Source organism: Tamandua tetradactyla, chromosome 4, assembly GCF_023851605.1.
Source record: "Tamandua tetradactyla isolate mTamTet1 chromosome 4, mTamTet1.pri, whole genome shotgun sequence".
Taxonomy (NCBI): domain Eukaryota; kingdom Metazoa; phylum Chordata; class Mammalia; order Pilosa; family Myrmecophagidae; genus Tamandua; species Tamandua tetradactyla.
Genome location: NC_135330.1, coordinates 126,106,926 through 126,132,761, shown reverse-complemented (window position 1 = coordinate 126,132,761; position 25,836 = coordinate 126,106,926). Strand labels below are relative to the sequence as shown.

Below are 25,836 nucleotides of genomic sequence, written 5' to 3'. Positions count from 1 at the left end.
TTATTAATTTTCTTGGAGTAGTTACTCTGTTAGTAGCATCAAGCAGTTGAATTATGGCATTTGTGTTATTTGCTGTTTTGCAATTCAATTAATGGATTCAAAATTTTCAATAGCCTTGAAGAAGTTTTAGAAGCTTTAACATCATCTGGAGAAGAAAAAAAAATTGACAGATTTTCTTCTATTGTGGAAGGTCTTCGGCATAATTCTATTCAATTGCAAGTAGGTTTCATGTTTATAAAATCTGGTTTTGAATGGTATGCCATACATATTGTTTTTTAACTTTTGTGACTGGATGATTTTTAAACATTATGTTATGAAAATGCATGTCATTTAATTTTTTAATAGCATTTTTAATGATACTGTGAAATAAATTATGGTATTTTTGCAGATATATCTTTGGCATACACCCATGATTATTTCCTTAGATTTCTTTCCTAGAAGTTAAATTTTTGTATTTCCCTGTGAAATATTTATATTTCTGATCTATGGCTTGTTTGTTCTGTATAAGTTTTGTTAATTGATTATTATAATTTTTAGGAGCTTTTTCCAGTTAGATGAACTAATGGATCTCATTGTATTAGTTTTAGTTAACTTTGAAGAGTTGAGAGTCTACATGAGTAATAATAAGCTTAATCCATCCTAGATATAGTTGGATACAGATTTACAAAATTTTTTAAGTGTTCCCCCAAATTCACATTTAGACTTAAACATTATAGTTTCTAGGTGCATTACTCATATTCTTTTAATTTGACCTTTTTAAAAAGAGACAGTTTTGTATTGGTGCACTTACGATCATTGCTAATACAATGGTTTTCAAACTTTGCTGCATATTGGAGTCAAATCTAGGCATCTTTAAAAAAATATTGATAATTAACTCATACCTCCAGATGTTTTGATTTAATTGGTATCGATTGTGATCTGGCCACTGGGATTTTTAAATGATCATTAGGTGCTAATGTGCAGGAAAGTTGGAAACCAACATGATAATAGCTATAAAGTAAATCTATTTCATACTTAATAAAAATAAAAAGATAAAAAGATTAAAGCTCTATGTAGACTGCCATTTGATTATTACTAGTTCTGATAAGAATGCAAAAGCCAAATCTCAGTGTTAAATTTAAAAAAAGTTGTTTAAATGGAATTTGAAGGAAAATCAGGAGATGTAGGGAACTATCAAAGTAATATATTTATTATGACTTTCTAATGACACATTTGTGAATGGCTAATGAAGAACCATGTTATTGCTGTTTGTTTCACTCTGCAGAAGGCAGGATTGGCAATCTGAGTGTTTGTTCCTTACTGCGTGGGTTACCTGAGCCTTGGAAAGAAGCCTGCTCCCTTATTCTGGGCTCGTTAGAGGGCATGTGTTAGGGATGTGCCCTCCATGTCTGCCACAGGCCTTACTTCTTCAGGTTGCTTGGTGTTCTGGAGACTTTTCATTCACATACATTTTCCCTCCTTTCCTTTCCTTTTTCAATTCCTTTTACTCTCTATTTCTTCATATTTTTTCTTTATCTGCTTGGTCTGTTGTCATCTTGTACTTTTTTCAGTTCCTTTTTCATCTGGCCCCAGGCTCTTATTCACATTCACCACAAAACTAAGAATAAATCCTAAAGGAAATTTCATAGGGTAAAGTTTACCAACTACTTTATCAGAATTTTCTTCTATTATTAATATTAGCTTTTCCTTATACAATATTTGTATGAATAACCACTAGGTTATTATATTAATATTGGTTATTTGTGTGCATATTGAATTATGGATCAGTTTAATTAAAAAAATCTCATTTAGAAAATATACTTGTCACATCCAAACTTTATCCCCTAAGTGAAGACTTTTTTCACTTATCTGTATTTTTGGCATCTAAGCACACATATTCTAGGAGTGGAAGGTTGCTTCTTTTTTGTGATTAGAGAGATGAACTTCGAAGTCAGGCAGTCTTAGATTTAAAGTCCCAACTCCAGAACATCCCAGCTTTGGGACTGTGGGTCAATTCCTGAATCTCTGTGCCTCAGTTTCCTTGGTTATAGAATATAGTATTAGTACCTAGCTAATTGTTGATACAGGGATTACGTAGGGTAATGTGTTTTAAACATTTTGCTATTAGTATAAGTGATCCGTAAATGCTTGCTTGAAAAAACAATTTTGTTAAATTAGAAAATCAAAGTTAATGGAAAATGGAAAATGGAGCTAAAAGAATATCTTCATTTCTTCAGAAGTATTTCTAATCTTGATATTAAAATTGCTGTTTTACCCTAAAAACTCTGCAATTATACTTTTGGGCATTAATCTTAGCAAAATGGAAACTCTTGTTCATACAAAAACCATGCACAAATCTTTATAGCAGTTTTATTTGCAAATGCCTGAAACTGGAAAAACCCAAATGTCCTTCAACAAGTAAATGGCTAAACAAACTGGTGTAGTTTTTACCATAGAATACTATTCTGCATAAAAAGGAATGAACTGCTACAGATACATGCAACAATTTGGATTAATCTCTAAAAAATTATCCTGGGTGAAAAAAAGCTAATACTCAAAGGTTTCATACTCTATGATTCCATTTATATAACATTATTGAAATAACCTAATTACGGAGGTGAAGAGTAGATAGGTGGTTGCCACAGGTTTGATATAGGGGCTTGGAGGGCATTGGGTGTAGCTATAAATGAGTAGCAGGAAGGGGTCTTGTTTGATGGAACAGCTCCATGTCTTGATTGTGGCTATAGTGACATTAGTCTGCCCAAATTGTATGTATCTGACATACTCACATGCAAAAATGAGTGCAAGTAAAACTGATAAAATCTGAATACACTATGTGAATTGTACCAGTTTCAGTTTCCTTGTTTTAGTATGCACTATAATTATGCAACATGTTACCATTGGAGGATAATGGATGCAAGGTACCTGTATTGAGTGCAAAGTACCTTGAGTCCCTCCTGTTCTAGTTAAAAACTGGGGCCCTATCTTTTTTTTTACAACATTACATTACATAAAGTTTTAAGCTTGAGGGGAGGGATGAGGAACACTTGCTAAGAACAAAGCTGAGTTTTATTTATATAAATGACATGATTGACTTATTCATTCAGAAGTTTTTACTATTAACTCATATAATTCTTGGTTATTTGGTATGTTAATTTTTTGGCTAGTGGACTGTTCTAGTTTGCTAGCTGCTGGAATGCAGTATACCAGAAAAGAACGGCTTTTAGAAAGCGGAATTTAATAAGTTGCAAGTTTATGGTTCTAAGGCTGAGAAGATGTCCCAATTGAAACAAGTCTATAGATATGTCCAATCTAAGGCATCCAGGAGAAGATACCTTGATTCAAGAGGGCTGATGAAGTTCAGGGTTTCTCTCTCAAGTGAGAAGGCACATGGCGAACACAGTCAGGGCTTCTCTTTCAGCTGGAAGGACACATGGCGAACATGGCATCATCTGCTAACTTTCTCTCCTGACTTCTGGTTTCATGAAGCTCCCTGAGAGGCGTTTTCCTTCTTCATTTCCAAAGGTCGCTGGCTCGTGGACTCTCTGCTTCATGATACTGTAGCATTCTCTGCTCTCTCCAAATTTCCTTCATTCTCCAAAATGTTTCTTCTTTAATAGGATTCCAGAAACTTACCAAGATCTACCCAAATGGGAGGAGACATGTTGTCACCTAATCCAGCTTAACAAACACTCTTGATTAAGTCACACCTCCAGGGAGATGATCTGATTACAGTTTCAAACATGCAGTATTGAATAGGGATTATTCTACCTTTATGAAATGGAATTTTGATTAAAACATGGCTTTTCTAGGGGACATACATCCTTTCAAACCAGCACATGGACATTACAGTAAATCTATCAGATCTTTTAAATTTTTTATTGACTACCATTTTAACTTGAATGCATACTACATTAATTTAAAGAATTCATGGGTAAATTTAGCAGTTTCTTCTATGTATAATTATTCTAACTTTCCTAAAGGTGCTATATTATGGAAACACATTCTGTTGTTATGATAAATTTATATTTAGTTAGTAAATATCTATAGAATTATGTGAAAGAGAACTATCAATTAAAAATTGGGACTTTGATGTTAATATTCTATAGAAGACATAAAATAAAGAGAATTTTTAGTAAAAATATGTATCTATTAATCTACTGTCTATATAAATATTTGATATGGTTTTAAAATGTCTCTTAGTAGCTTTATTTTACATTACCCATTTAAAGTATACAGTTCAGTGATTTATTATATATTCACAGACTTGTGTAACCATCACAATAATCAATTTTAGTGTATTTTCATCACCCCACAAAGAAACCCGATACACCTTGGCCCTCATCCACACGATTCCCCCATTCGTAGTTGTAGGTAAGCACTAACCTACTTTCTGTCTCTATAGATTTGCTATTTTGGACATTTCATATAAATGAAATTATACAATATGTTATCTTTTGTGATTAGCTTCTTTTGTGTAGTATTGTGTTTTCAAGGTTTGTCTTTGTCCATGTTGTGGCATATATTAGTGCTTCATTTCTTTTTATTGCCAAATTGTATTCCATTATATGGTGATGCTGCATTTTCTTTATCCATTCATCAGTTTTTTTTGTTGTTAAATATTTTTGTTGTAAACAGCAAACAAACATCCAAACATTCTTGAACATGCAAACACTCTATACATGATGTACAATCAGTGGCTCACAATATCATCACATAGTTGTGTGTTTATCACCATGATAATTTTTTTGAACATTTGCATCTCTCCAGCATAATAAAAAAAAAAAAAAAAAGAGCTCATTCATGCCATATCCCTTAGCCCTCCCTCTCATTTACCACTGGTATTTTGACCTCCTCAATTTATTTTAACCTTTGTTCCTCCTATTATTTGTGTATTTTTTATCTGTATGTTTTACTCATCTGTCCATACCATAGACAAAAGGAGCAACAGACACAAGATTTTCACAATCACACAGTCACACTGCAAAAGTTATATCATTAACTTCACCTTCAACAAACATGGCTACTGGAACAAACATGGCTACTGGAACACAGCTCTACAGTTTCAGGCACTTCCCTCTAGTTACTCTAATACACCATAAACTAAAACGGGGATAACTATATAATGTGTAAGAGTGACCTCCTGGATAACGTCTCAACTCTGTTTGGAATCTCTCAGCGGTTGGCAGTTTATTTTGTATCATTTCTCTCTCCCCTCTTTTGCTGAAGAAGGTTGTCTCAAAACTTCGACGCTGAGTCCCAGCTCATCCCAATATTTCTTTCCCACATTGTCAAGGAAGTTTACTCCTCTGGTAGTCATGTGCCATGTAGAGGGAGGGGAGGGCAATGAGTTCGCTTCCCGTATCAGCTTAGAGAGCGAGAGAGAGGGCACATATGAGCAACAAAAGAGGTTCTCTGGGGGGTGATTCTAACACTTAATTTTAAGTAGGCTTAGCCTATCTTTTGCAGGGATAAGGTTCATAGGGGCAAACCCCAGGATTGAGGGCTTAGCCTATTGATTTGGTTATCCCCACTGCTCACGAGAATATCAGGAATTCTCCAAATGGGAAAGTTGAATTTTTCCCCCTTTCTCCCCATTCCCCCAACGGGGCTTTGCAAATACCTCTTTATCACTGTTCAAATCACTCCGGGATTTATCAAGGCATCAAAGTAACCTGGACAAACCAACAAAATCTCATGCCCTATTCAAAATTCCATGTACTTATGGTGTTCAATTAAACTGACCATACAAGTTAAATTAGGAAATGCACTAGTCAAAATAGAAATTTTGCACCAAATAAACATTTCTCCCTTTAGTCTCACACAGAAGTTGAAGCTTTAAAATATGATCCACTCATCAGTTTATGGATATTTGAGTTATTTCTCCTTTTTGACAATGCTGCTTTTAACATTTTTGTAAATGATATCTTTTTCTTTTGTATTCATTTTCCATATTTAGTATTAAGGTAATATCAGTAGGAAGGATGGGTATAGTTGTGGAAGCCATAGATTTTATTGCAATTCTTGAGAAATTTTTTGCCAAGCTATAGGTGGCTGATTATTTTTGATTTTCTGAAACAAATTTCTTTGGTTGTAGATAATTAATATTTTCTTTTATTAATAGTGGTATATAACAGTTTTTAAGGCTTAATTTTCATTGAGAAATGAAAGGTCATTTTAGCATCATTTTGATTGATTTCTTTCTCATTTTTCTGAAGTATAGGATTTTTAAACGTGCTCTTGATTAAGACTAGAAAATGAGAAGAATTGTTCTATATTCTTATTTTCCCTACTCAAACATTGTGTTGTGGATTTTTATTCTAGAGTAAAGGTTTCTCATTATTATTAAACCTAATGTATGGAATACCTGACAGATGGCAAGCTTAAGATTAAAAGTTACCATTTTCTGATAGCTGACTTAGGCAAAAAAGGAAAAGAATATGGTAATTCTCTTTTTTGGGGTTGCCGATCATCTCTTTCTATTTCCTTTAAAATTATCAAGCAACATTTTAGTAAATACTAAAAATACTTTCCTCTCTGGAGTTTCTGAAATTTCCAGAAAGTATACTTTAGATATAGTGAGTTATTAATTTTCCCATGCAGCTGTTACACTAAGTGCTCATTTTATTCCATTAGCTATATAGTTTGCATTTATTAAAATGTACTAGTCTAAGTGATATTAGCAGATCATAAAATTAAAAATAAAATTTGTTTATAACTGAATAAATAGAAACCACTTGCTTGCTTTTAAATTGGAGGAAATGGGAGAGAGGAAAATTTAAGAAAATCTTCATTTATCCTTTTATTGCAAATATATTTACAACAAAGTACTTTTTAAGGAGGATTTTTAGATATTCTTGATAGTCTGCTCATAATACCAAATATAATTTAAGCACCTCTGATTATGATAAAATTATAGAATTGAACATAATCCCCCTCTTCAATTTGGTATCATAAAAAAATGAAAAACTGTGTACTTGAAATAACTTGAAGTTATTCTCTAGCCTTTGAGAATCTTAGTATCAGGAAAAAATGTATAAATATAAATCAGACTTAAAATAAATGTACATCACTTTCTTTTCCCTTCTCAAGGGTGTCAGACAGTATTTTCCAGCTACAAGCAACATGATTCATTGTAGGTAATTTAAGCAGGAAAGAGTATTGGGTATTTTACAGAATCTGTCAGTGCTTGGTTTTTCCTAGTGTGTCATTTTTGTTCATGCCACGAGCTGGGTGGTATTCACCTAACTGAGTCACTGAGTGACTGCTATGGAAATGGGGGTGAGGCAGACATGCAGAGTTGTTGACAGATTAGATAGAGTGTTTGGTGAGAGATGGCCAATTGAGCTACAGGAGAGGAACACTGAATTAAGGAAATCCACATCTTTTATAGTGGGCTGCTATCATGCCTGTCCTTCGTTCCAGAGGGAGACATTGACTTGATTATACTTGGTGTGAAACATGCCTGTCCTTTGGTCAGGAGTAAGCCACTGTCTCTGTCTTCCAAGGTTGTTTGCTATACAAACACACTTGAAAAGATTGTACGGAACAAGGCTGTCAGTGCCTCTACTTGCAAGTATGTGTAGAAATGTGAGGTACTGTTGGAGAATTGTCTTGCAATAGAGAGCCAACAAAACTCCCCAACTTCTTGGCTTCTTTTCCTTCAGTCTGATGCTCCTAGTGTTGTTCTTACATATACTTGTACCTTGGATGTGATTGAAATGAATACAACCCACATTAATTTTGGTTCTTATGTACGAGAGTATTTGTCCTACATTAGTTAGTGACTGAAGAGAAAGCATGGTTTTCAAAGTTGCTTAATCCAGAGAGAAGGAGGAGAACTAGTTCTGCCAGGAGGGCAAACATGAACAAGGGGAAGAGATGGTGAAACTTAGTTCAGAGGAGCAAAATTATTGTTGATTCTTTGATGTAAACCAGTAGCATCCTTAATTTCTAAGCTTGATCACTTAAAATCTTTTAAAATCCTTTAATTTAACTGCCCCCAGCTTTCTAAAAGCTTAATTTAGCATACTAAAGAGGGTACTGTTTGTTAGCTGGGTTCTTGGTGTACTTCTGTTGATCTATTATTTCAACTATTACTTAATAAAAGAAGTTCAAGTCTCATAATTTCCTTACCTCCTATTGAGATATATAGCCATTGTAGCCATTGCTCTTTTTAGGCTTTTTAAGAAACAGTGATAATCTTGAAAATGAGGACAAGGGTGGTAGGTAGGTGGTATGTTCTTTAGGATTCCTATGGTAGCAATTTTTCCGAGAAGCAGAAGCAATGTAAAGCAAGCCTCTGATTTCTCTGGAACTGTAACTAGAAGAAAACTATGTTCCAGACATATCCAGGTGTCTGGCATACACATAGTTTTAGCAAATATTTTATGATAACAGGTAGTACAGAGGCTGGTCACATATAGAGAACAAGAACAACAAGTGAAAATGTTCTGTTAAATATTTAAAAGATAGTAAATTTGATGAAGTTGATGAATTAATAATGAAGCTTCAGTTATATTTATGAATCAGAAATTAAAAATGATACTGTTGCTGAAACATGTAAAATAAGGTTGTGTTAGTCTGGGTTCTCTGAGAAGGAAGAAATTTGATGTGTAAAGGACAAGGAGGAATGTCCCTGAGGGAACCTGGAAAGGCTAGGGCAGCCTTTAGACTGGGATGCACATTTGACCCAAGGTGAAGGAGCAGGGGAAGCAAGGATGGTTGGATAGAAGCATCAGAGGCCTCTGTGAGAGCTTGTAAGGCTGTTAGGGGAATTTTCACGCCAAAGCCCTACATGTCCCTGGGGCTGTGAACCCAGGAACAGGCCTGCTTGAGTATTTTTGCTGTGTTCAGACATTATCCGATAGGAGCCCAAGAGACTTGGGATTTCAGGTTAGATATTGTGATGGGCTCCAGAGAGGAGCTTTTGGTGATCTATGCTCCTTGAAGTTGAAAACCGAGAGGTATATTCTCATGGCTGATGCAGAGGCAATTAAATATATTTTTTAAACAAATTGAAAAAAAATCTCTTTAATTTCTTTGAAAAAAGTGCTTAAGGGTGTTCTCTGATGAGTGGATTTCATTCAGTTCTATTACAGAATAGAACTGTAAAAGTTAAAAATTTGATTGGACCTCATTTTTTTCTGTTCTTAATAAGTTTAAAAAATTAGTATCTTTTTATTTTATTTTTTAAAAATAAAAAATTTGCTCCCATGTAGTTTAATTTTATTAAAGTGTATTAAACAGAGTAGGAAAATCACACTTAACTGGTTATAATCATTATACTTATATGTTTTGGGGCAATAATCAGATAAATATGACATTGGGTAGTTGAACTGATAGAAATTGCAAGTTAAAATGTCTTTCTATATTTAGCATAGTTCATTTGCTTCTGATTGTTTTTGCTGTCCCTATTCGATAAATACTGAAAATTCATTCAAGTTTAATTTTGTCCAGAACCAAATGAGGTTTTTTCCTTAATGATCACTTCTTGATTTACTATTTCTTTCCATTTTAAGTATTTCCTCCCTGGAAAAATCACTGTTAACTAAAGTTATTTTCAATCTCAGGTAAATTGATCTCACATTTAATGAAGGACAAATGAAGAATGTAGGCTATAGTATAGGATTTATTTTTAGTAGGATTGTTGGGAAACCCCAGAAAGATGCAAGAGATAAATTTGTCTTAATTTTTCTCTGATTTGACTACCACCTTTACTAAAGTTTGCATCTATAGGATTAATATATCATTGTGGCTCCATTAAAATTTCAAATGCCTGTTAAAATGTATCAGTAAATAATATGCTATTTAGCTAATAGTCACTGGAGAAACACGATAAAATAACATTCTTATGTGAATGTTGCATACTCCATATTTAATATGGAGTACAACCGAATGTAAACTAATAGGTAACATTATGTTTAGAATTTGTTGCCAATTTTAGTGTACATAATATAAAGACTACCTTATGCCTAAAAAGTATTTTAAAAGTTTTATAATTAACCAATCATTCTTGCAGTTAATTATTCAGCAATTCCTGTGTCCTTGACTCTGTTTGATACCAAAATACAAAGATGGATGAAATATACTCCTGTCCTAAAGAAGCTAATACTCAGGGATTTAAAGCTAACTAACATTTCAGATGAAAGTTGCAACACTAAGCAATTTGAGCAAATGCTAGGAAGGAAATAGAAGAAATTAATAATATCTTGGTGTGTGTGTGTGTGGGGGGGTGTCTGAATAAATATTACAAGAATCCAAGTTGTTTTCATTATTCCTGTTCTAGTATATGATAGTCTCTTGAATCTTGAAATTTATTTTTTTAAAGTCTGTATTGAGTATATGCAGTTACCTCAAGCTCTGCCAACATTGTTTTCTTTCCTTATCTGTCATTTACAGAATGTTCTAATTGAAAGTACAAATAAAATTATAGAACTCTACATCAGCTAATATACTTCACTATTTCTGTATTTGTCTACATAATGTAGTTTGTTTAGTTTTTATTAGGAATTAATGCATGTTGTATTGAATTTTTAAATCTTTGGATTTTCTTTATTTGCACTGGAGGTAAAATATTTCTTTGTAAGCATCATTTACTCATTTTAACTTGATAAATTTGAAATTTGATTGTGCAAAAAGAGACAAATGACTCTAGCTTGGAATAGGGAAGGTGAATTGCAGCCTGAACTGTATCTTTCAAACCCAGATAATAAGTATTCACAGATTTTGAGGGAATTTTTATTTAAGTACTTTACTGGTACTTGTTTCCAATCTGAACTTAGTGTTCAAGCTGACATATTTTACAATGCAGTACAGCTATCATTTTACTTGTAAAAACATCAAATTTTGTCCATGATGAACATGTTGACCCAAGAGTGGACTCTTTAAAGACTATTTACTTTTGCTGTTTGTTAGACTACCTTTTAAGAATATCTGTCTAATTCCATGTAGTTGATATTTGCTTTGTACAACTTTTTTGGGGGGGATGGTATGTAATTTTTGTTGCTATCTTTGAGTTGTTTGTAATTTGCATTTTCTAAAACCAGGTGACTGAGATTTGATTTAGTTTCTTTGAATGTAAGAGGCATAATTTATATGCTCTTTAAGGTCTTTAAAATTATATTGTGGGCAGGCAACGGTGGCTCAGTGGCAGAGTTTTCGTCTGCCATGACGGAGAGTTGGGTTTGATTTCTGGAGCTTACCCATGTCAAAAAATAAAAAATAAAAAAAATTATATGATATTGTTGAAAAAAAGTTCATGGATACCATTTAATGACTGGCAAGGGAGTGTAAAGGAAGCATTTATAAATGTGACTTTCTGACACCAATTGGGTACAGCCAAGTGAATCTGTACTGAAAAAGTAAACTCTATTTTAAGGCTTTTTTATTCTTGAAGAATATTTCTTTTATCCCTGTGTTCTGGCACATTTCATCAATTCCAGTTTAAACAATCTCAAATTTTGACAGTAGTGACATGCTAGCCAGATTTTATTGCTTAGATACCAAATGCAACAATAACTATATATTTTAACCAGCAGGAACTGAGACCCCTGTTGTTGTTTTAATCTAAAACCAGCATTTTAAATTCATAAAAATCTTGCCTTAAGGGATCAGGAAAGGACAATTTAGGTAGCAGCATGAGGTTAAACATATTGATTGAGGTTTGGTAATTCTTCCTAGACTTTGATAGAATGTTGACTTGGAAAAATAATACCATCAACCACAACAAAGAATACCTGGCTTTTCTAGAGAGAATATTGTTTTCTTCCATTATATGGATTTTGGTTTATGTGGAAGATACATTTCAGTCGGGGATTAAAAAGGTGGGGGAGGGGTTTGAAAGTTGGACTATTGAGAAAATTTTATGAATTTTAGTTTTCATCATTAAAGCTATAGTATACAAAATGATTTAATTGTATTATTTATGGATTCTTAATAAAAAGAACAATACTATTTTGAAATTTTGCCAATGTGTGAGAATCATCACCTGATAAATTAATTTCTATAAATTATTATTTTTATCTGCAGCATTCGTAATACAGTTTTTGGCTACAAAACCCTATAACCAGATTCAGGACACTTGTTGACCTTGAGGTCTTTGGGGTTTTGTGTTTCTCTTGATGAATGGAAAATTATAACCCTTGTTCAAGAAAGTATTACACATCCAATAATGATTTATAGTTTTCAGCTAGGATATGTTCATATTTGATATAAATGATATTTTGGACAAGAACTTAACTTCTGGTTAGGTTGTAACTTTTAACGGCTGGTGCCAATGGCTAATGTTTCTTCACCTTTCCTCTACCTTAAAAAAAAAAAATAAATGAAAAATAAAAAATTCTACTGCAACTGTATTTCTTCCATAATTTATTATTGACTTACATATTATATTTACAAATATTGTTTTAATGGGCTCTCTATGAGGAAAGATACGTAAAGCACATAACCTTGTAGTTTCAGTTTTGTAACTCTCTGATATTGGAGACTGAGTTTGAATATTGTTGTGTAATCTTTTGTAGGTAGCTTGTATGCAGCTCATCAATGCCCTTATTACATCTCCTGATGATTTGGACATAAGGCTTCACATCAGAAATGAATTTATGCGTTGTGGATTGAAAGAAATATTGCCAGTAAGTACCCTGCAGTCTCCTTATTAATATTTAAATTAGAGGAGTACTTGAGGAAGGGAAAAGTTAGATAAATTACCTTGAAGAATAATTTATCTGTGGGAGTAGACTTGAGTAAAAAAGACTTGAGTATAAAAATCTATTTTTGAAATATAGATGATAACTATTTGAGTATTATTTAACACTTTAAAATTTTGAATGCTGTAAATCATGTTGAATGGTTAGTTTATTGTTTCAAAGAATACCTTTGCTTTATGATTTTCATGAATTCCTTTATATAATTAAAAAGAAAATTGATCATCATAATTTCTATTTGATATTTTAGAATTTGAAATGTATTAAGAATGATGGCCTGGATATCCAACTCAAAGTTTTTGATGAGCATAAGGAAGAAGATTTGATTGAATTCTCTCATCGCCTTGAAGATATTAGAGCTGAATTTGAATATCCTTTTATTCTAAATTGTAGTCACATTTGTAAAATAACTGCCAAAACCTAACAGCTGACTTCTACCTCCTAAAAAAATAAAACTTCTGAAGCCATTTCTATATAACCATTATGAAATCAAACCTTTGTGAATCAGATGAATGTTTATATGTCTTTCATGTTTTGTTTACAGTGTTTTATGAATGCGCATATATGTAAATGTACAGATAAGTCTGTTGGGGATGCTTCTAGGTATGCATGCAATGTGTTATTTCTTCTTTCTTTTCTCTCTCTTTTTTTAGTTTGGTCCCCACCCCAATCCTTTCCAGCATTAGGAGTAGGGTGGCCTCAGCCTGTGTGTTAGTGCCTTCCCTGTGCCCTGGGTATGTACTCATACTCATAAACCCTATGGTTCTTCAGATGATTGTGCTTTCTCCAAGATCCAACAGGTTGCTATATTCCACTGGAGCTTCTCCATGATAAATAAAGCTTGGCACCAGCTCTCTTGGTCAGGGCATCATCAGATCTCAATCTAGTGTTCACACCAGCTTTCTGCCCTCTTGCCCATAGTAGCATCTTTGGGAGAGGCAGAATGTATCAAGTTGACAGTAGAGTGGAAACCAGAAAGGGTCAGTTTGAGACATCATTTCCACAATTTCCCCTACCGCATCCTAATTATCTGTGCTTTATTTCATTTTGAATACAACATGATGCCCATTTTAGAATAAGACACAACAATCTTTCGTTGCCTTTTGGAGCAGATCCTATGTCATTTTGCAGCTGAGTGTGGAGCATAAATAAGTCCACATATTCCTTAATTGATTTACTGAAGCATATGATGTTTACAATATGGTGTGGAGCACAGTTAAGGAAACTAGAGCAGAGGGATATTTTATTTCCATTCTTCAACATCTTTTGCTGATTCGAAATGATTATTTTATAAGGTAAGAGAAAGCTATATTCTAATGTTTTCTTTTACTAGTAAAAAAATGAATTGTGAAATACATCTGATGTTTGATATGAACAAGCAAATAATTTTAAGATTTCTATTTGTCATAATATTGATTCATAGTATGTGTTTTTGCCTCTGGGCATACATTTAGAAAGATGATAATAAAATATATTACTATTACTTTTTAAGCTCCAGTAGATTTCTTGGTTACAACCTTTCATCTGAATAAAAATGTGAGCAAGCTGCAAATTACTAATTTATCATGTGATTGATAATTTTTTCTGGTTAGTCCTTAGGCAATAGGAGTGATGTTGATCAGTTTCTTTTTTTAAGTATGTGAAGGGTACTAAACATTCCTTTTATTAGTGTTAAGTAGTACAAAGTACCTTAATAATATAGTTGCATTTAATGTTGCTAATATATCAGAGACACTAGATAAATGGCTTTTCAAGTTTGACTATGTTCTAGCCCTTTGAGTGTAACAAATTGTTTATCTTGTCTCTATCTCATTTACATCATCCTTAGCTATATATAGATATTAACACCTAACTTGCTGGGTTGTTACGAAGATTAAATATGGTAATATGGGTGAAACTCCTAATCAAATACCTGCACATGGTGTGAATGCAATAAATGTTCTCTATATCCTCTTTCCATTTTTATTACAGATTTATGAGGAAAGCTGAGATCTTTGAATATGAAATCATTTTTGTTGCTACCATTTTAGTTTGCTGAAATTTCATTCTCAGATATTAGGGATAGTGTGTCTTTACTAACTAATTTCAAGTGCAAGGATTTGGTAGACATGTCACATTCAGAAAGTGTCCTCTGGGTAATGTCAGAGGGAGCAATTCATTGACTTTTTGATATACCTAACAGGACAGTAGAATGTGAGTCAAAAAAAAAGTTAAAACTTCCGTTTTTATGAGTACCTGTCATCCATATGCCCTCCTCTCTTTATAGATAAAAATCCCATTAGTATTCTAAAATGTAATAGTAACCTGTTTTGGTGCTTAACTTACTTCTTTTTGATATTTTATTAAACAAAATGTAACAGTTGGAGTATTACCACACTTTAAGTGCTACATTAAATTACTAATAAATTAACTAAGATCCTTAAATATCATTGGTACTCTGCTAGTTGCAGCACTATATATTTCTACTTCAAATTTACATAAAAATGAAATTGAAGCCTTATAAAGTAGCTCCATCCATTTCTTGATCTGTGTATTGTTGGTCCTATTAACCTCTGGTTGTTTGATGTTTAAGTTCATAAGAACTCAAGTCTGTTATTTGCACTCAAAGATTAGAATGTCTGTCGTTGCAGGGATTGTATTTTACTTATAACCTAATCCCTTTGTCTTTGCTCCAAGAAGGCATATGGTTATATCTAATTTTAAAACAGACTTAAAAAAAAACTGTGCTGGGGCCTACTCAGGAGATACTATAACTTAAAATTAGTGGAATTAGGAATCCCAGAGAAATATTAAATTGTAGCATTACCAAATTAACATTATTGAGGCATAGAAGCTTAAATCTTGCTCATCTTTTGGGTATCAACATTTTGATTTGATACTCACCCATGCTCCTTTCCTCCTTAGCTCTCTAAGCCCAAGGCAGTGCTGTTCCTATGAGTGCCGTTTACTTGCTATGTTCCAAAACTCACAGTTACTATAATTGCTGCTATTGTTTTCAATTTTTTCTAAAATTATATTTTTATTACAAAATTGTCAGTTACTGAAATTTATAAATATTTATATCATATATTTAATTTTAAATATTTTTATTTTTTTTTAGTTTAGTTTTAAATTTACATGCAATGAAATTCACTCTTTTTAGTGTACAATTCTATGAATTATGTGCTTTTGGATCTTACCTTCATTCTTTTTGGTTTTGTCTATCTCAGATGAACCTGGATTTTATTGTCTTATAAGAAAACTTAGATGACTTGAACATTTTTTTGTCGAATGAATGTTTAAAAACTAATTTTGATATGAATAAACACATTGTTTTGTTTAAACAAATAAGTAGAGAAGGTGTTTTGTTACAGAATGCAAAATGTTCCCTCTTAAAAGAGATAGTGGAAGACCATTTTCACATTTGGAGCAAAAGGAAATGTCGCTGCAATAGGAACTTGTGCACCTACCTCTCGTCCCTACCTCCCCAAGAAAAAGGAAAATGAAAATCAGACAAATATGGGCAAGGTAGTTGGAAGGCTGAGAAAATCAAATTTAGTTCTGTAACGAATAATTAATGACTTACCATGTACAAAATATGCGCATGGGGGAACTTTTGCTGATAATTGTGAAAATATGACAGGGAAGACAAAGATATTTCAAAATACCCTCCAACAACAATGGCATTTTATCAACAAAGTAATGACAGTTAAGTTCATCCCTTAATTAGGTTATTTACCTATTACTATGACATAATCACTAGCTTGCTAATATTGTTCATAGAGATTATTTGTACATTTATATTTCTAGAACCCAGAAGTACATTATTCCTTGCTAGCACTGCTTGCCAGAGACTTTTTGCATTAAATTTTAGCTACATACAAATAAGCTCAAAATTGAGAGTTCTGGAATGTTTAAACAATTTTACTGAAATTGTGATTTTAAAAAATGACACAAAATAGCTTGTTATTAATCTAAAACATTAGAAAAGCATTAGTAAAAAAGGAATGGAGTATATCTTCTAGATTTTTGAACATGAAAGGTATAAATGCATGTGCAACTTATGTACCTTAATTGTAAATATGGTTCTTATGGCTAAAATATTAGAGAATGGTATATATTTTCTTTGAAAGATGTTGAGAAAATTGAGGAAAGCATAGCTAAAACTTTCTTACTTTGATTTTTACTCACGAACATGTTCTGGAACTCTTTTACACTATGATTACTTAAGAGCATTAGTCTTTGCTAATGTTAAACTGTAGTAAATTTTATTCTTTATATAATAGTTTTTTAAGTGTATGTAAATAGGTTCTGTTGCAGTAGGCCATGGTTCATAGAAAGGTAAGCCCAGATGAAAGAGTGCCAGTCACATACGTGTGAGAGGAAAGGTGTGGCAAAGACATTGAAAAAAAAAGGGATCCTAGTGGGTTGTTGGGGACTCTACCTTAATAGAGTAATTCCCACCTTCTCTATCTCTTTGGTTTGGTTTATAAAATCTTCTGGCTATTTCTTTGACATTTGTTAGTTTGAGTGTTAATGGAAATACTTCAGATTTTATAAAAGCAAATAGACTGAACCTAATTGTAGTGACAACGTGAATCATATTTAGGGATTTTAGTCAGTTTTTGAACAAACTGTTTTTGTCAATTATTTTTCTTTTTCTTTTTTTTTGAGTAAGAAATACTAATTTAACTTTTTATATAATTTAGCATGCCAGTTTTTAATTTGATTCAATAGAATTTCCAAAAACAGTATGGATACTGTTTGGATTTGAAGAACCTTCCAAAGAATATCCTAGGTGTGGTAGTTAGATTCAGTTGTCAGCTTGGCCAGGTGAAGATGCCCAGTTATATTGTTGTGGACATGAGCCAATGGCATGTGAACCTCATCTGTTGCTGATTACATCTACAGTGGGCTAGGAGGCGTGCCTGCTGTAATGAATGATGTTTGTGTTAATTGGCTGGTGCTTAAATGAGAGAGCTCAACGTAGCACAGCCCAAGTTGCTCAGCATACCTCAGCTCGGCACTCACAGCTCAGCCCGGGCCTTTGGAGATACAGAAAGAAATCACCCTGGGAAAGATGTTGAAACCCAGAGGCCTGGAGAGGAGGCCAGTAGAGATGACCCTGTGCTTTCCCACATAAGAAAGAACCTCAGTCAAAAGTGAGCTGCCTTTCCTCTGAAGAGCTATGTGTTAACTAAATAAATCCCCTTTTATTGAAAGCCAGCCCATCTCTGGTGTGTTGCATTCCAGCAGCTAGCAAACTAGAACTCTAGGAAAGTAGTATTTTGGTTGGTATTAATAAAATGAATTATTTAATGATAGATAGTTGGGTATGGTACAGTGATATATTAATGATGCCCACTGAGGGCAACTCTAAGCATTTATCATTTCATCTTGATATTCTCTTTTTTTGCTGCCTATTTAGTCAAGGATCTGACTTTTATAAGAAAATCACCTTTAAAACACTATACTCATTAAAAGCACAAAAGTGATAAAAATGTTGGGGTAATGAATGCAGAATACATAGTATTCTGAATGTAATTAAAACTACTAACATGTCTTCTGAAAATGGTTAAAATGGACAATTTTGAGTTGTGTATATGTTACAATAAAAATTTAGATAAAAGCACAAAGATTATGAAAATACGATGTTTTGAAATCAGTAGAAGGAAGTGATAATTGTATTTTTTCTCACTCTCTGGTCAAGTGTCATGTCAACTATTGAAAATATATAAAATAAATTATTGAATGGTAGTCAAGCTTACAAGAAAAATTTTTTTGTGTTATAAATTATATTAATAAGTTGAATGTACATTTACTCTTTTCTTTCGTTTTAGGCATCAGTACTTCAAATTAATTGATGAGTGTGTTTCCCAGATTGTATTGCATAGAGATGGAATAGATCCAGACTTCACATATAGAAAAAGGCTAGATTTAGATTTAAGTCAATTTGTAGGTGAGTATTTTTCTACTACTTAAATTACAGTTATTTCTAAATCTTATTATCCTTCATCCCATGGGTTCGCTCTAGCGTGTTGGTTCTCAAAGTGTGGCCTGTGAACTCCTGAGAGTTCCATAGACCCTTTCAGAGGGTTCTCAAAATCAAAACTATGTTTATAATAATGAAAGACATTTTTTGCCTTTTATAAACTACGTTGATATTTGTACTGATGCTATAAAGTGGTAGTGGGTGAAACTGCTCACTCCTAATTATAAATCAAGGGAGTGGCACCAAAAAAAAGTAGGTACTGTATTCTTCATTTTCAGTGAACAAAATAAGCCAAGAACTGCTATTTTTCAATTACTGTCCTTGGTAAATCTATAAAAAATGTTGCTTGTATTAACCTTATCCCTTGAGTACAATATGGCTCTTTAATATTCTGTGTGACAAAATGAAAAGTAGGTGTAAAGGACTTCTGTGTGCTAAAGCATGATGAAAAAATATGCGTTCAGTTGCTTGAGTTGTGAGTTGACTTGGCCACTTTCTGCAGGGAATGCCAGTTTTACTTGAAAGAATGCCTGTTTGCCAACTGTGGTTATATAGACTTAAGTATATATTTAGCACATTCTTTGTGAAAAAATGAAATGAAGTGATTCTGGTGCTTCAAGGGAAATAATTAGCAAAATTTCTTGCCAATGATAGAATTTGAACTTTCCAGTAAAATTTAGAATTTTAGAAATCTTGTATTCTCTGTCAGCAGCTTTTCAATACTAAAATATTATTATTATTATTATTATTTCCATATGAGATCGATGTTGGTATTAACCTGTATGATTATTTTGATGTTGTATAATGATGTGTCAACATGCAATCAAGATCTGCATAACTCAGGACTTTCCCAGATGGTCAGTGCCTCATGTTACAAATTCTTCATGCACAACAGATTCATTAAAAGTATAAGAACGGCTAATAAATTCTAAAGGAACAAAAAATTAATTAATATGGTATTGGATTCCACATTGTAAATTATCTTTAAGAAGCTACTGTTTGCTGTAGTATCTAAGAAGAATATTTGCAATGACCTGAAAAGTCTGTTAAAATACACATCCCTTTTTTCAGAAAACTCCATTTCTGTGTAAGGTCATTCTTTTTCCTTCATCTAAAATCTGAGTACCAAAGGAATATCTTCAGGAGGAAGAGTGGATTATATAAAATCCACTGGATAGCCAGAGGAACTGGATAATACGAGTGACATTGATAAAGAAAATACTTTCTGCTTTCAATAGGAACAAAACCATCAAATTCTTGGGGGGACAGGGCATATGAAAATTGAGAAAATCAAAGAAAGAAAGGATAAAATACATGATGGGAAATTTTTTCTTGTTAATTAATTGTCTGAATATGCAGCAACTAAAATGGAAAGGAATCTGAAAAGAAAGTACATTCCATTTGACATGAGGAATGTTTTTCTTGAAATAGCCTAGGAATATTGGTATTGAACTTTGAGATGGAAATGAATATAATCTTTGAACCTGCTTAGCCATATAAGTGAAACATATTTACACAGTAAAAATGAATTAATGGTATTTATTGATTTTATTTGTTTAAAATAAATTTACAGAAAAAATGCAGGAGACTTAATTATGGAAGAAAATGTCACTGCATTTACATGACTAGCTGAAAGATTGGCAGGAGGCAGCAAGATTTTAGAAAACATAGTGCAGAGATAATTTTGTGTATTGTAGTGGTAAAACAAGAGATGCTAAAGGAACAGGAATTACAGTTTTAAGCACTTGTTCAGCAGTATAGAATCAACCAGTTTGATGTAAAAGAAACAAAAATTGGGATTAGAAGGGGGAGATCACTTTCATTTTTTATAGTTAAAAAGTTACATATAATGTAAATCAAGAGGTAATAGCATAAGCATTTTATTCAAAGTTAAGAAGGTAACCACCAGAATAGAGCTAAACATTATTGTATTTAGAAAGTGAGACTGAGATTTTGATGCAGTGATTTGTTTATTACTTTTCATTAAAAGCCCTTCTGTGACATATTTTTAAAACCAGGTTTATGACTTGTTTTCATGAAAAAGAGAAGAAAGGATAAAACACATGTTGGGAAATCTTTCCCTGTTAGTTCATATGGATCACTTCTTCTGATGTATGGAATCTCATTAAGTGGCTGAATCATAACTTAATCCATTCTTTTTTTGCATGGACAGGCACTGGGAATCAAACCCGGGTCCCCGGCATGGCAGGCAAGAATTCTGCCACTGAGCCACCGTTACATCACCTAATCAATCCATTATTGATGGGCATTTAAGTTATTTCCAGGTTTTTGCAACATAAACAATATTTTAATGTATAATCTTGCCTAAAAGTATGATCCCAGAAATAAAAGTGCCAGGTGAAAGCAAATGCATATTTTATGTTTTAGTATATATATAGCCTAGTTTCTCTTTAGCAAAGTTCCCTAATTTGTACTCCCGCTACTGTATAGAAGGGTTAGTTTCCCCAAGTCATCGATAACACTAGGCATTATGGATCATTTAATCTTTGTGATTTCTCATTTAAAAATATTTTTATATTATTAGGAAAATTGATGGGTCATTCATATATTTTAGCAATTCTTTTTAAAATATTTTTATTGAGAAATATCCACACACGTACAGTCCAACCATATTATACAATCAGTGACTTACAATATTATCACATAATTGTGTATTCTTCACCAAGACCATTTTTAGAACATTTGCATCATTTCAGAAAAAGAAGGAAAAAGAAAAAACTCATACATCCCATGCTCTTTACCCCTCCCTCTCATTGACCTACAGTATTTCAATCTACCCAATTTTTACCCTTTTTCTCCCCCTTTTATTTATTTATTTTTTATCCTTTTTTTCACTCATTGATCCATACGCCGGATAAAAGTAACATCAAACACAAGATTTTCACAACACAGTCATGTTGTATTTTTATACAGTCTTCTTCAGGAATCAAGGCTGACAACATGACAAGCAAACTCACTGCCCTCCCCCTTTCTATGTGGGACAACTCCAGGGGTGTAAACCTTCCTAGCAACATGGGACAGAAATCCGAGAATGAGCTGAGACTCAGCACCAAGGGTTTGAGAAAACCTTCTTGACCAAAAGGGGGAAGAGAGAAATGAGACAAAGTGTCAATGGCTGGGAGATTTCAAACAGAGTCGAGAGGTTTTCCTGGAGGTTATTCTTATGCATTATACAGATACCACCTTTTTAGTTAAGGTATATTGGAGAGGCTGGAGGGAGGCCTGGAAATGTAGAGCTGTGTTCCAGTAAATAGGTTTCTTGAAGATAATTGTATAATGATATAACTTTCACAATAACTGTGATTTTTGTGAAAATCTTGTGTCTGCTGCTCCTTTTATCTACAATATGGACAGATGAATAAAACATATGGATTAAAAATAAATAAATAATGGGGGAACAAATTTTAAAATAAATTTAGAAAGATTGAAATGCTAGTGATCAATGAAAAGAGTGGTAAGGAGTATAGAAAAAAATAGGGGAAAAAAGGCTAAAACATATTTGGTAGATGGAAATGCTAGCAGTCAGTGAGAGGGAGGTGTAAGGGGTATGGTATATATGAGTTTTTTCCTTTTTTCTTTTTCTGAATTGATGCAAATGTTTTAAGAAATGATCATGGTGATGAATATACAACTATGTGATGATATTGAGTGTTTTTTTATTATATACCAAGAATAAAATGATCATATGATAAGAATGTTCATGTTTATATGTTATGTTCAAAAAAAAAAGAAAGAATCAAGGCTGATTCAACAGTTGAAACTGAGATTCAACAGCTTTACAGTTCAACAGTTTCAGGTACTTCCCTCTAGCCACTCCAGTATACCCAAAACTAAAAAAGGATATCAATATAATGTGTAAGAGTAACTCCAGGATAATCTCTCAACTCTGTTTGAAATCACTCAGCCACTGAAACTTTGTTTTGCCTCATTTTTCTCTTCCCTCTTTTGATTATGAAGTCTTTCTCATTCCCATGATGCTGGGTCCTGGGTCATCTCCCGGAATCACGTCCCATGTTGCCAGGGAGATTTACACCCCTGGGAGTCATGTCCCGGGGGAGGGCAGTAGTTCACCTGCCACGTTGGCTTAGAGAGAGAGAGAGGCCACATCTGAGGAACAAAAAAGGTTCTCTGGGAGTGACTCTCAGGCATGCTTATAAGTAGGCTTAGTTTGTCCTTTGCAAGAATGAGCTTCATAGAGGCTAGCTCCAAGATCAAGGGCTTGGCCTATTGAATTTGTTGTCCCTACTGCTTGTGAAAATTTCAGGAATTCCCCAGATGGGGAAGTTTAATATTTCCTCCCTTCTCCCCAGTCCCCCAGAGGGACTTTGCAAATACTTTTTAATTGTCTGCCCAGATTAATCTAGGATATATTGTAGCATCACACTAACCTGTACAAACTAACAAGATCTCACACCCTATTCATGATGCCATGTAATTATGGTGTTCAAGTAAACTGACCATATAAATTAAACTAATGTATTTTAGCAGTTCTTAGTTTCCTTTTTCCTAATGTCCAGTTCACTGCCATTGCCTGTTCTCCTAGCTTCTGTTGCACACCATCTACTTTTCTTCTTCTTTCAGTATATTTGTAGATTGATTGTAACAACACTTAAAATTTTCTATAATCAATCTCCCTTTTCCACCCACTCTTCTATATTTGTGCCTTTTGCCTAATAGAAGTTTAAAATTCCAGTTGGGTTTGTCTTTTCCTTTATGTTTTCTGGCGTTGGAATCATGCTTGAAAAAGCCTTGTCCATTTTGAAACATAATATTTTTCAGTATTTTTCATATTACTGGCCATGTTTCTCATTCTTTTGCATGATTTTTTTCCTTTTAAAGTCATAATGAAATTCAGAGATACAAATTAAAAATTTCATGTCATTACACTTTTAGATGTTTGCATAGATCAAGCAAAACTAGAAGAATTTGAAGAGAAAGCATCAGAACTTTGCAAGAAAGTAAGTAACTTCCTGAAGATTAACTTTGCAACTCTGTATATGGAATCACTGTCCTCATGCTTGGGTCTTAAGGACTTTGGAGTTGTTCTGCCTTTCTTCGGATACTTGCAGAAATGTTACCCTCCAAAGAGGATTTCCTTGATCATTGTATTTAAAATTTAAACTCCCCACACACAACCCTGACTCTGCCATGCCTGTTTTCTGATTTCTTTTTTATCTATTGTGCTTTCATCATCTGACATAGTACATCTTTTATGTATTTATATATGTATATATATATATATATGTAATGTGTTGTGTTATATATTTCTCCCCGTACAGTAAATCACATGAAGGATTTCTCTTTCTACCTAGAACAGTTTCTGGCCCAGTATAGGAAGTCAAATGTATTTTTCAAATGAGTGAATAAATAAATTATTGAATCGAAATTTTATGGTTGGAGTAATTCTCAAGAAATCATATTATTTAGAGGATGAAATTTTACCTACAAATTATAAAAGTTAACTTTTTTTTCTTTTTTATTTATTCTTTTTTTTTTTTCTTTTGTGACCTGGGCAGGCTCCAGGAATCGACCCCAGGTCTCTGACATGGCAGGCCAGAATTCTGCCACTGAGCCACCATTGCACTGCCCTTTTAATAAAATTTCACCTTTTATTTTGATTAAAGTTGCTTCATTATATCAAGCTGAACTATCTAAAACTGCCGTTTTTGTAAGTCAAAAACTGTCCAGTATTAACAGTTCATTTGCATCTGTTTTGTAGTATTTCTGACCAGTCAGCCCTTTACCACTTTTCTTTGAGATTCTGTTTTGTTGTTTTATCTCTGGCTTAGCATATACTTACTAAATATTTTAACTGTCTTTTTTTTGTTGGACATCTCACATTTCAAATAATCACTCTGAGTTCTTAGGGCAGTTTTGTACGATAGAGCAATAATAATAATTGCTATTATTCCTACACAATGAACACTTACTAAGTGAACATGTACTATGTGTTAGGTACCAGACTGAGGAGTCCACGAGTGTGGTGTAATTAGTCCTAAACATATCTTGAGGGGATTGCACAATTTTATAAACTTTTCAAAGATAAAACATAACTTGTGAATGACACTTACCCACTCGACTCTGTTGTCAGGAGTAACATGAAAAATATTGTAAATACTTTACCCTAGGAAGTTCTAAGGTGTTGAGTTCAACAAACATTTATTGAGAGGTTATTATATCCTGGGTCTTTCACTGGAGGCTGGGGTTACAGCTGTGAATATGATACTTCCTTTGCCCTGCAGTGAGTAGTTTAGTTGGGGAAACAAATTGGTCGATCATTTCAGTTAAGCTAAGTGTTGTAGCTGATAGGTACACATGTTGTTCATGTTATATGGGAGTTTGGCTGAAGGGTCCCTCACCCAGCCAACTTTTTATTCCAAGTTTACTTTTACTTTTTAAGGGAAAGTAGTAGCAAACTTTAAACACTCAATTTGGATGCATCCTGGATAGTCTAGCTTTACTCTGATTATCATTTTTTGGTATGTAGTTTATATAAGTGGGGTAAAACATGATAACTTTCTCAATACATTCTTTTAAAATTGTAAGCTTTTAATATAAACAGAAAATAGACCTTGTTCAAGGTTAGTTGTCTCCTTTTAGTCAGAAATTATATGTCTTAGGTATATTCAGTAAATAGTTTGCTCCATAAAAGATTTCTGTTGCTATACCATTTTGTGTATATCAGCAGAACTTTTTTCTGAAAGCTTTATAAGGACTCATGTAAATACTTTGCTTTAGGCAGGAAGCTATCATAGTTGCTAGATACATTCTTTGTTTTGGTGCATAAATCTGAAAAATGAAGACCAGAAATGTCAGAAAGTACATAGAGAATATTGAATTATCAACTTTCTGTACAGATACACTAATACATTTACCCGAGGGACTGAAATTAAGCAAAGCCTCAACCTTAACTGTGTTTCTTGACATTTTTGCATGTAATTTTGTAAGCGTAATATTGCTGTAGTAATTCTTTTTGGAGAAGAAGGCTATCATGTCAGTTTTTATAAAGTACACCTTTAATGGAGATGCATTTTATCCCCGAGGCTATAGTGATTTGATTATAGATATTATAAAAATGCTGAACTGAAGTTTATATTTAGTCTGGTCCTTTTATAGAGGAGGAGGTTTATATTTAATTCTTTGATAAGTGACACAGATATG

The 25,836-nt window shown here is 33.2% G+C and overlaps 1 protein-coding gene across 6 annotated transcripts in view; it reads left to right on the top strand.

Moving 5' to 3' along the window:
• Positions 1-25,836, top strand: part of DIAPH3 (diaphanous related formin 3) — a 609,701-nt gene that overhangs the window by 231,210 nt on the left and 352,655 nt on the right. For all 6 annotated transcript variants that reach the window (XM_077158393.1, XM_077158392.1, XM_077158397.1 and 3 more), the window contains 6 exons: positions 114-223; positions 12,505-12,611; positions 12,934-13,052; positions 13,862-13,978; positions 18,503-18,621; positions 23,569-23,633. In XM_077158393.1, coding sequence (XP_077014508.1) covers positions 114-223; positions 12,505-12,611; positions 12,934-13,052; positions 13,862-13,978; positions 18,503-18,621; positions 23,569-23,633 — 637 coding nt within the window. The remainder of the gene's footprint in view (positions 1-113; positions 224-12,504; positions 12,612-12,933; positions 13,053-13,861; positions 13,979-18,502; positions 18,622-23,568; positions 23,634-25,836) is intronic.